Source organism: Sapajus apella, unplaced genomic scaffold (assembly GCF_009761245.1).
Source record: "Sapajus apella isolate SASKATOON/1434 unplaced genomic scaffold, GSC_monkey_1.0 scaffold8, whole genome shotgun sequence".
NCBI classification, from domain to species: domain Eukaryota; kingdom Metazoa; phylum Chordata; class Mammalia; order Primates; family Cebidae; genus Sapajus; species Sapajus apella.
Genome location: NW_022436948.1, coordinates 9,616,045 through 9,626,896, shown reverse-complemented (window position 1 = coordinate 9,626,896; position 10,852 = coordinate 9,616,045). Strand labels below are relative to the sequence as shown.

The 10,852-nt window shown below is 45.4% G+C and overlaps 1 protein-coding gene and 1 pseudogene across 2 annotated transcripts in view; one reads left to right on the top strand and one right to left on the bottom strand.

Moving 5' to 3' along the window:
- Nucleotides 1-598: 598 nt before the first annotated feature.
- The window catches only part of MORC3 (MORC family CW-type zinc finger 3), a 50,612-nt gene continuing 40,358 nt past the window's right edge, over nucleotides 599-10,852 (top strand). The window contains exons 1-2 of one of the 2 annotated variants that reach the window (XM_032276928.1): nucleotides 599-830; nucleotides 10,045-10,117. In XM_032276928.1, coding sequence (XP_032132819.1) covers nucleotides 792-830; nucleotides 10,045-10,117 — 112 coding nt within the window. In that variant the 5' untranslated portion in view covers nucleotides 599-791. The remainder of the gene's footprint in view (nucleotides 831-10,044; nucleotides 10,118-10,852) is intronic. The other variant, XM_032276930.1, reaches the window with a different exon arrangement.
- Nucleotides 7,011-8,192, bottom strand: LOC116551028 (annotated as a pseudogene).

Below are 10,852 nucleotides of genomic sequence, written 5' to 3'. Positions count from 1 at the left end.
CAGGTTTTAGCCTTTAGGACTCTTTTTTTTTTTTTTTTTGAGATGGAGCCTGGCTGCAGCGCCCAGGCTGGAGTGCAATCGTGTGATCTCGGCTCACCGCAATCTCAGCCTCTGGGGTTCAAGTGAGTCTTCTGGGATTACAGGCGCACACCCCCAGGCCCGAAGTAGAGACAGGGTTTCACCATATTGGCCAGGCTGGTCTCGAACTCCTGACTTCTAGTAATCTGCCCGCCTCAGCCTACCAAAGTGCTGGGATTACAGGCGTTACCCACCGCGCTGGGCCATAGGACTCTTTTTTTTTTTTTTTCTTGAATCAAAAGTTGATAATTTTCAGGGCAATAATTTCCGTCTTTATTTCGTCTTTATGGACACTGGTGGATAGGGAATGGCTTTTTTCAGTGCAATTCACGCCCTACCAGGTTAAGTGCCTGGGGTTCACCTGTCTCGGCTACACCACACCTCGCGCCAGGCTTCAAACTCGCGACCCCCAAGTTTCCGTGTCCAGCTTGGTGTCCAGAAAGGTACAGGACTGCCGCCCCTCGCGCATGCGCTCTAGTCCCGCAGGGCCCGGCGCCGGGACCTCAGCTCCCAGCGTACCCTGCTTTAACCAGGCAGGCAATTCACCCTCCCCAAGCTCCCACTTCGGCTTTGCCTGGAGGCGGAAGTGGGTGGGAGGGGCCAGTCGCGCGCCCCTCCCCGGAAGTGGGCGTGACCTCCAGGGCTCTAGTCGTTCCACCGTCTCCCACTCGGGTTGCGGCTGAGGCCGGTCCTGGCTTTGTAGCTCGCTCAAGATGGCGGCACAGCCACCCCGCGGGATACGCCTCAGCGCGGTGAGCAGCCACGAGGGGTGGAGCGGGCCGTGTCCCAGGAGGGCGGGCAGGCGGGCAAGCGAGGAGGGGCTGGCAGTGGGCGGTGGCGGCTTGTGAGCCCGGCGTGGCAGCGGGGGCTGCAGCGGGGCCAGAGGAGGGGGCGGCCATCTCGCTCCTGTCGGCGGAGCGGCTCGGCTGAGGGCCGGGCTGCGTTCCGTCGCCTCCGCATTGTGTTTCAGTTTCGCTCCGGTGGCTTCGGGGCGGGCCAGGGCCGCGGCCCCTCCTCCCAGCTCCCTCCTAGCCTCCTCGCAGCTGTGGTCCGCGGGCGAGGCCTCGGCGGGAGTTCCGCCTGTCCTCGGGCCGCGGAGCTCCTGACCCTCTTAAGCCTGTGGGGCACCGTGGTGGGAGGGAGCGGTTTCCGCATCCAGAAACGCCGGTGAGGGGGACGGGGCTCCGGGGCTGCCCTCGGGCTAGCGGAGCCGGGACGAGCCTGCCTGATTACTGTCAGTGCCCGCAGCTTTCTTGGCAATGGAAGCCCTGGGGCTCAGACACTAGATCGCCGGGATCTCTTTATCCCGCGTTGCGTCTGTTTGGGGGAGTTTCGATTTCACGGAAACCCTGCAGGCGTTTCACGTATCTTAAATCGTAGGGAGCGGTCACTCAGGAGGACTTGAACTCTCACGCCCAAGAAATGTGGGCGTGGCTTCCCCACCTGATAATCCTAAAAAAGTTTTCTTCCTTGTGAGCGCAGTTGATGCTAAGCAGAAATGTTCCTATTCTCTGAAAGTTGTTGACTCTTGCCAAAGAATAATTGTCCCGGTGCCATTAATTTTAACATTCGAATTGGTAGTGACTGCTTGGGGTACAAACCCGTAGTGAATAATTGGTGGTTTGCTCTGCGATTTCTTTCATTCGTTTTGCCAGATTCTAACACCTGGTGCTGTCGGACTTTAAATTTTTTCGAGTCCGATCTTTGTGAAATGATGTCTGGTTTTACTTGCATTTCCTTGACTGTGTAGTTGAGCTCTTCGCATGTATTAGTCTTTGTGGTTTTTTGTGTTTGTGTTTTTTTTTTTTTTTTTTTAATTGCCTTTTTGTTTCCTTTGCCCCTTTTTTTTTTTTTTTTTGGGAGGATCTTTATTGATTTTTTTTTTTTTTCTTGTGATTTGTAAAAGTTCTTTATGTATTCTGGATGAATGTCCATCCTTTCGTTATATAACTGGCTTATTGAGTGAGATAGGCTTTGGTAGTTTGAAAATAGAGAGCAACTTTGTGTGTGTGTGTGTGTGTTTGCCACCGGCCGTAAACAGTTATTCCCCACTTCTGTGAATCTGGGCCGACTGACGCTTCCCCATTAGCTTAAGATATTGTAAAGTCTGGCCTCATCAGTTTACAATCTCTATTTTCTCTCTCTCCCCTTTCTCCCTTCTTCCCTCCTCCCCTTCCCCTCCCGAGGTTCAGTCTTGTTCAGGCCCAGAAACTTGTAGTGGAGAAAAGGAGTGAGTTGATTTCTTAACTGTTTCTGTCCTTTGATTCTCCTCTTCCTTCCCGGCCTCTGGGCCCTTGTTGTAGACTCTGGCTCTTCAAGATTGAGGGGAGAAAGGAAGCAGAGATAATGGTCAAACAGCCTTAAGAGACCAGCATTTGTTAGCGGGTACTCTGGGTGTAGCTGCTGTCCATGTGCTGGGTCTTTGTTTTGTGGGTAATACGGGCTGTTGGGAACCTTATGACAGAAATCTCCCATCTGCAGCCCTTTTGCTTTTGCCTTAGGTCAGGAGTTGGCAAACTACATTCAGCTGATGGGCCAAATCCAGCCTGACATCTGTTTTTGTATGGCTTGAAGGCCAAGAGTGATTTATACATTTGTAAATGGTTGAGAAAAAAAGAAGCAGGTTTAGTGACATAAAAATTATGTGAAATACAAATTTCAGTTTCCATAAAATTTTATTGGAATATAGCCATATTATTTGCCTGTAGTTCTCAAATGATTGCATTAATGGAGATAGAAATTAATGAGCTGGCGGAGCGTGGCGGCTCACGCCTAAAATCCCAGCACTTTGGGAGGCGGAGACCAGCCTGGCCAACATAGTGAAACCCCATCCCTACTAAAAATACAAAAAATTAGCCTGGCTTGGTGGTGGGTGCCTATAATCCCAGCTACTCGGGAGGCTGAGGCAGGAGAATCTCTTGAACCCTGGAGGTGGAAGTTGCAGTGAGCTGAGATCTTGCCATTGCACTCCAGCCTGGGCGACAAAGTGAGACTCCATCTCAAAAAAAAAAAAAAAAAGAAAAAAAATGAATTAGCTAATGTATTAGTCAAAAGTCTTACATTTTAAGGCACAAAAGGTGAACCCTTAATGGATACACTTTTTTTTTTTTGAGAGATGGAGTCTAGCTCTGTCACTCAGGCTGTAGTGTGCATCGACACCATCTAAGCTCACTGCAGTCACCTCCCGGGTTCAAGCAATTCTCGTGCCTCAGCCTCCTGGGTAGGTGGGATGACAGGTGCCTGCCACAACCCCAGCTAATTTTTGTATTTTTAGTAAAGACTGGGTTTAACCATGTCTGCCTGCCTTGGCCTCCCAAAGTGCTGGGATTACCAGCATGAGCCACCTCGCCTAGCCTTTTTTTTTTTTTTTTTTTTTGGAGGTAGAGTCTCACTCTGTCACCCAGGCTTGAGCGCAGTGGCATGATCTTGACTTACTATAGCCTCCACCTCTCGGTTTCAAGCAGTGCTCCTTCCTCCGCCTCCTGAGTAGCTGGATTTACACGTGTGGGCCACCACACCTGGCTAATTTTTGTGTTTTCAGTAGAGATGGAGTTTCACCATGTTGTCCAGGCTGGTCTCAAACTCTCCACCTCAGGTGATCCTCCCGCCTTGCCGCCTCCTCAAGCGCTGGGATTACAGGCCTAAGCCACTGTGCTGTGCCCAATGTATACACATTTTAAAAAGTCAGGTAGGGGGTCGGGATGAAATGCACAGTGACAAAAACTTTTAAAAAGTCATTTAGGACGTCCCAGGGTGAAATGCAGAATGACAAAAACATTTTAAAATTTTTGCTTTTTATTCTGTAATTCTAGTGATATGAAATGCATATACTTTTTTTTGTTGTTGTTGTTGCTGTTGTTGTTGTTGTTTTTTCCAGAAATCCTGCTGTGGATTTAGCTGACACACATTCTTCACCACCTCTCATACTTCCAATGCTTTTACCACTTTTTTTGGTTGAATTACTATAGAGTTTGTTATTACTCTTACTCACAAATGAGCCAACTAGTGTAGTATGATTGCTTTTTCTTTCCTATACATACCTTTTGTTTTCCCTGAAGTTAACTGATTTATATTTTGTTTTTTTAGTTTTTCTCTGTACCGATCATCCAGAGAACTGTGAGCTCTTTTCCAGATGGATTCAGACACACCCAGTATTTTGTTATTCGGAAGTCAGTTGGGAGTCATAGGCTAAGTTGTAATTTGGGGACTTCCCTTTAACATCTGTCTGGAAATTTCCTTCCCCTTTTCATGTGTCTCCATCTCACGTATACCTCTGATATGTAGCTTAGTGACTGACATTCTGAAGCTCACTCTCTCCGGTTCAAATCCTGACTCATAACTGGGTGCATGTCCTTGGCTAAGTCATTTAACCTCTTTGTGCCAGAGTTTCCAATTTGAATGATGGCAATAATAATCTTACCTACCTCAAAGTGTTGTTTTAAAAATTACATGAGGCCATGTTTCTTCCTGTTTCTTTTACTGTATATTGTTTTTGGTTTCTAATTTATTTTATATACATATATGTATGTGTGTGTGTGTGTGTATATATATATATATATTTTTTTTTTTTTTTTTTTTAAGACAGGGTTTCACCATGTTGGTCAGGCTGTTCTTGAACTCCTGACCTCAGGTGATCTGCCCGCCTTGGCCTCCAGAGTGCTTGGATTACAGTGTGAGCCACCATGCCCGGCCTTGGTTTCTAATTTTAAACACTTTCAAATGTCTAGAAACAGCTTTCTCATGTTTTTGTTTTTGTTTTTGTTTTTTTAAGGCGGAGTTTCACTCTTGTTGCCCAGGCTGGAGTGCAGTGACGTGATCTTGGCTCACTGCAACCTCTGGCTTCCAGGGTCAAGCAATTCCTCTGCCTCAGCCTCCCAAATAGCTGGGATTACAGGCATGCGCCACCATGCTCGGCTGATTTTTTAATTTTATTTTTAGTAGAGACAGGCTTTCACCATATTGGCCAGGCTGGTTTTGAACTCCTGACCTCAGGTGATCCACCTGCCTTGGCCTCCCAAAGTGCTGGGATTACAGGCATGAACCACCACATCTGTCAGTCTTGTCACATTTTTAAGTGAGACACTAAAAGCTGATTGCAAGATTTTCATACATGAATAGAGCTAGTCCTTTGGTGGCCTTCACTGTTGGGTGATCACATAGGAAGAAATCATTTTGTCGGGGTGCTCTACGTTGGTATTTGTAGACCATTAAAAGTAGGAACTGTTGGACCATAAAATAAGTATATTTTTTAAAACTAAAAATTTTAAGAAGTAATTTTAAGAAGCAAGAACTACAAAAACAAGATGCTCTCCAGAAGGCCAGGCGAAATTGTTAAAGAACCAAATAGAACTTTTAAAAATCAGTTTCCCAAGGAGGAATTCTACATGTAGTCTTCTGCCATGGCATAATCCTGGCTGCTAGCTCTTAGAAATTGGCATGGAAAAGGGAGAAAGGAGTTTCACAAGGTTCAGTTTGCTAACTTGCTGTTTGTTTGGTTATTATTGTGGTAAAACACATGTAGTATACAATTTATTATCCTAAGCGTTTTAAAGTTTCAATTCAGTTGTGCTAAGTACATCCAGATTGTTTTGTAATCAGTCTCCGGAACTGTTTTCTTGCTGCAAAACTAAAACCCTGTACCCATTAAATTGTAACTTCCCCAGCATCTGACAAACACCATTCTACTTTCTATCTAGGAATTTTACTACAGTAGTCCCCCCTTCTCTGCAGCTTTGCTTTCTTCAGTTTCAGTTACCCAAAGTCAACCATGGTCTGAAAATGTTAAATGGAAAATTATAGAAATAGTTCATAAATTCTGGGTCGGGCACAGTGATTCACGCCTGTAATCCCAGCACTTTGGGAAGTCGAGACGGGTGGATCACCTGAGGTCAGGAGTTTGAGACCAGCTGGGCCAATTCGGTGAAATCCCGTCTCTACTAAAAATACAAAAATTAGCCAGGTGTGGTGGCGGGTGCCTGTAATCCCAGCTACTCAGGAGGCTGAGGCAGAAGAATCATTTGAACTTGGGAGTCAGAGATTGCAGTGAGCTCAGATTGTGGCATTGCACTCCAGCCTGGGGGACAAGAGCGAGACTTGGTCTCCAAAAAAAAAAAGAAAGAAAAAAAGAGAAATAGTTCATAAATTCTAAACTGTGCCCCATCATCTGAGTAGAAACTGGCATGTGAATCATCCCTTTGTCCAGTGTATCCATGCTGTGTATATCTGCTGCCCACCTATTAGTCACTTAGTAGCTGTGGGGTTATCAGATTTAGTATTATTGTATCATTCTATTATTAAATTATTGTTAAGTTGGCCGGACTTGGTGGTGCATGCCTGTAATCTTGGCACTTTGGGAGGCTGAGGCAGGGGAATCACTTGAGGTGAGGAGTTCAAGACCAACCTGGCCAATGTGGTGAACCCCTGTCTTTCCCTGTCTCTACTAAAAATACAAAAATTAGCTGGACGTGGTGGCACATGCTTATAATCTCTGCTACTCAGGAGGCTGAGGCGGGAGAATTGGTTGAACCTGGGAGGTGGAGGTTGCCCTGAGTTGAGATCCCGCCATTGCACTCCAGCCTGGGCAATGAGCAAAAGTTTTTCTAAAATAAGTTGTTAATTTGGCCAGGCATGGTGGCTCACATCTGTAATCCCAGCACTTTGAGAGGCCAAGGTGGGCGAATCACTTGAGATCAGAAGTTTGAGACCAGGCTGGCCAACATGATGAAACCCCGTCTCTGCCAAAAATCCAAAAAATTAGCCAGGCATGGTGGCACACACCTGTAGTCCCAACTACTTAGGAGGCTGAGGCAGGAGAATTACTTGCACCTGGAGGTGAGGTTGCAGTGAGCCACCACACTGCACTCCAGCCTGGGAAACAGAGCAAGACTCCATCTCTAAATAAATAATAAAATGTTAATTTCTTTTTGTTTTTCTGATTCCCAAATCTCTTTTATTGAGGGTAATGGGCCTCTTGGTGGGGGTCCTCACTGCACCGCTTGTTCATTGGCACTGCTTCCCAAGTCCTGGGGCTTCATCACGTTGGGCAGCTTGGGTGGGCTGGAAAGCGGCTTGATGCACCGGGCCTCAAAGGTGTCATCTTCCTGGAAGGCCAGCCCCATTGTGGCTGGGGCCTGTGGCCATGCTGTTTGGCTGGTGAAGCCACACTTGCCCAGTGTCTTGCTACCATCCAAGAGTTGGTAACCCTTGTACAGCTGCTGCTCGTCTGGTGGCCGCTTGAGGATGCCCTTGATGATTCGCTTCAGCTTGAACACCGTGCTGGACTCCTTGGCGTCCTCGAAGATGGTGGTCTTGTGGCACCAGATCATGAGGAACACGTCATGGGGGTGGCAGGCCGGTGTGAGGGCAAAGCCTGGGGCCTGTCCAGCGGCCCAGCTGCCCCCAGCCTGGCTGTCCCTCCCCAACCTAAAATGTGAATTTCTTACTATGCCTAATTTGTAAATTGAACTTTATCATTATGTATGTATAGGAAAAAAACGTAGCATATATATGGTTTGGTACCACCTGCAGTTTTAGGAATCCATTGAGGGTCTTGGAATGTATTTGATGGAAGAAGTGTTTTTCTTCTTTTCCCCCACCCCGAGACGAAGTTTGACTCTGCCATCCAGGCTAAAGTGCAGTGGTGCGACCTTGGCTCACTGCAGCCTACGAGTCCTTGGTTCAAGCAATTCTTCTGCCTCAGCCTCCCGAGTAGCTGGGACTACAGGCACCAGCCACCACGCCTGGCTATTTTTTTCTGAAATGAAAAATGCAGCCCCTGTTGCATAGGCTGGAGTGCAGTGGTCTCAAACTCCTGACTTCATGATCTACCTGCCTTGGCATCCCAGAGTGTTGGGATCCGCTTTGCTCAGCTGGAAATTTAATTTCATTAAGAGCTGTTTGTGATGTGTGCTTTAGAAAGTCCATTTTACATGATATACAAAGAAAGTCTGAATTGCATATACACCAGTTTGAACAGTCTTCTTCAGGATACTGTTTCTCACTTGTGTACTTCAACTTAATGGTAAATGAAGGTTTGGGAATTGTCCAGAAGCAAGCGTGGACAGAGGAAAAATAGACCTTTCTGACACCTTGTGGCCACACTGAGCACTACACATGTGGTTGGCTTGACCTACACTCCTGTATTTTTGGGGCTCTTCACACTACAAAGTGCTCTTCCTTTTTCCCCCTTTTTAGGAGAGAATCTGTTCAAAATGAACAACAACAACAAAAGCATGAAAATTCTCTGCATACTGAAAATTTCAAGACTCTGCCTTTTAAAACTGTTTGTGGGTTTTTATGTATTTGGTACATACTACTAAGGAATTTAGAGAGTTCCCAATAGCATGAGGTTGACTGGCATATTCTTCCATAATGAATTGTGAGTAAAATCAGACATAAAGCCTTGGAAATTAAGATGCAATGCAAATTTGATGCATTGTGTTAAAAGGAAAAACCTTAGACAAGAAAGTTTTGTAGAGCAAAGAATGATTGAAGAATTGGGCACATGGGGTGCTGTGGCTCACTCCTGCAATCCCAGCACTTTGGGAGGCCGATGTTGGAGGATCATTTGAGGCCAGGAGTTTGAGACCAGCCTGGGCAACACAGTGAGACTCCTGTCTCTACAAAAAATATAAAAATTAGCCAGGCATACTAGTGCATGCCTGTGGTCCCAGCTACTATGAAGGCTGAAGTACGAGAATCACTTGAACTCAGGAGTTCAAGGCTGCAGTGAGCTATGATCACATTACTGCACTGCAGCCTGGGCAGCAGAGAGAGACTGTTATCGCTAAAAAAAATAAGAGCTTGGGTGCGGTGGCTAACACCTGAAATCCTAGCACTTTGGAAGGCTGAGGAGGGTGGATCACTTGAGGCCAGGAGTTCAAGACCAGCCTGGCCAACATAGCGAAACCCCATCTCTACTAAAAATACAAAAAATTAGCCACGTGTGGTAGTACACATCTGTAATCCCAACTACTCTAGAGTCTGAGGCAGGAGAATCACTTGAACCCAGGAGGTAGAGGTTGCAGTGAGCCGAGATTGCGCCACTGCACAAAAGCCTGGGTGACAGAGTACGATTCTGTGTCCAGAAAAAAAAAATAAAAAGGACAGGCTTCAGAACCAGAAAAGGTTCTAAGCACTCCGGCCTGCAATGTGATCAGCCAGTATTTATGGGCAAAACAAAAGTGAGGTACAGGAATAATTTAATTGGTTGCAGCTTGTCATTTTGCCTTCTCTGAATCAGCTGGTGACCTGTGATTGAAGATGGGCTTCTGTAATTGACTGAGACTCAGCTGTTTGTTACTGGAATACAAATACTCCTAAGTTGGGCATTTAGTTTTCATGCTGTTAGGTTGTAGTTCCTTATGTGCTGACTGGAGTTTGGAGGCATCCTCAGGCCAAGTTTAGTTTAGTTTTTAACAATTAGAACTCTTATTTGAGTTCTTTGAAGTTTGTAGATGTAAACTACTCCACTGCTACAAGTTCAGCTATAGTGAACTTGGAGTAAATAATCAAGTCACAGTGCCAGAAAACCGTATTGATCAAGCAAACTAAGTTTATTGGGCCTGATACACCTAGGAGAAAATGCCTCCTTGACAAAGTCTTAGTTGTGTCTCAAAAGTAGAGAAATTAGGAAATGGTGTTTATAGGATTTTAGGGTCTTGACTGGATCGTTTTAAGGTAGGTCTTGGCAAGTCAGATCCCTGTTTGGGATTAGACAGTTATGACATTGTAGACATAAGGAGGGAAAGGGTTTTGAACCAAGTCTTGGTGAGTAAGCTGTTTAGTTGGTTCCCAATGTTATCTTCCAGGAATCTTATATTCTAGATTGTATCTTACAGATGTATCCTGGAGAAGCAGCGAAGTCACTTTGGTCTCAATGTTGTTGAACACAGGGACAAAAATACTGGTTTTTATTTTCAAAAGTAAGTCCTAAATTAATTTACATGAAGCATTTGTTTGTTTCAGCTTTGCCCGAAGTTTTTACATACAAATTCTACTAGTCACACCTGGCCATTCAGTGCAGTTGCTGAATTAATAGGTATGTAGTTTGACATTTCATGTACTATTTGTTGCTTGAAATTGTAGTTTTAAAAAATCTTTTACTGAAAACTTATGTACAGTGTCTTTTTGTAAAAAGTGTCTTGGCCAGGCACTTAAGGCTAGAAGTTCAAGACCAGTTTGGGCAACATAATGAGACCCGGTCACTATAAAAATATTAAAAAAAAAAAAAAAATCTGGGTAATGGTGGTGCATGCCTGTGGTCCCAACTACTCAGGAGCCTGAGGTGGGAGGATCATTTGAGCCTGGGAAGTTGAGGGTGCAGTGAGCTATGATTTTGCCATTGCATTCCAGGCCAGCTTGGGCAGGCGACAGAGCAAGAAAAAAACAAATACCTCAAGTGACAACATTAGTGGTAAAGATTACACAGCATAACAGCTATTCATATGGATGTCAAATTAATCACTGTTCAGCCTTCTCTTTAATACTACTCAAGTATTTTATAGTGTTTAGGATTTACTTGGCCAAGTTCCTAAATTGTTTATATTCTGATTATAAAAGTAAACAGATTTATGGGGAGTTTGTTTATTTTTAGACGAGGTCTCACCATGCTGTCCAGGCTGGTCTCAGACTCCTGGGCTCAGGCGATCCTCCCACCTCAGCCTCAGGAGTATCTGGGATTACAAGTGTGCATCACAGTGACTGGCATAATTACGTTTCTTTTTTTTTGAGACGGAGTTTCACTCATGTTACCCAGGCTGGGGTGCAATGGCGC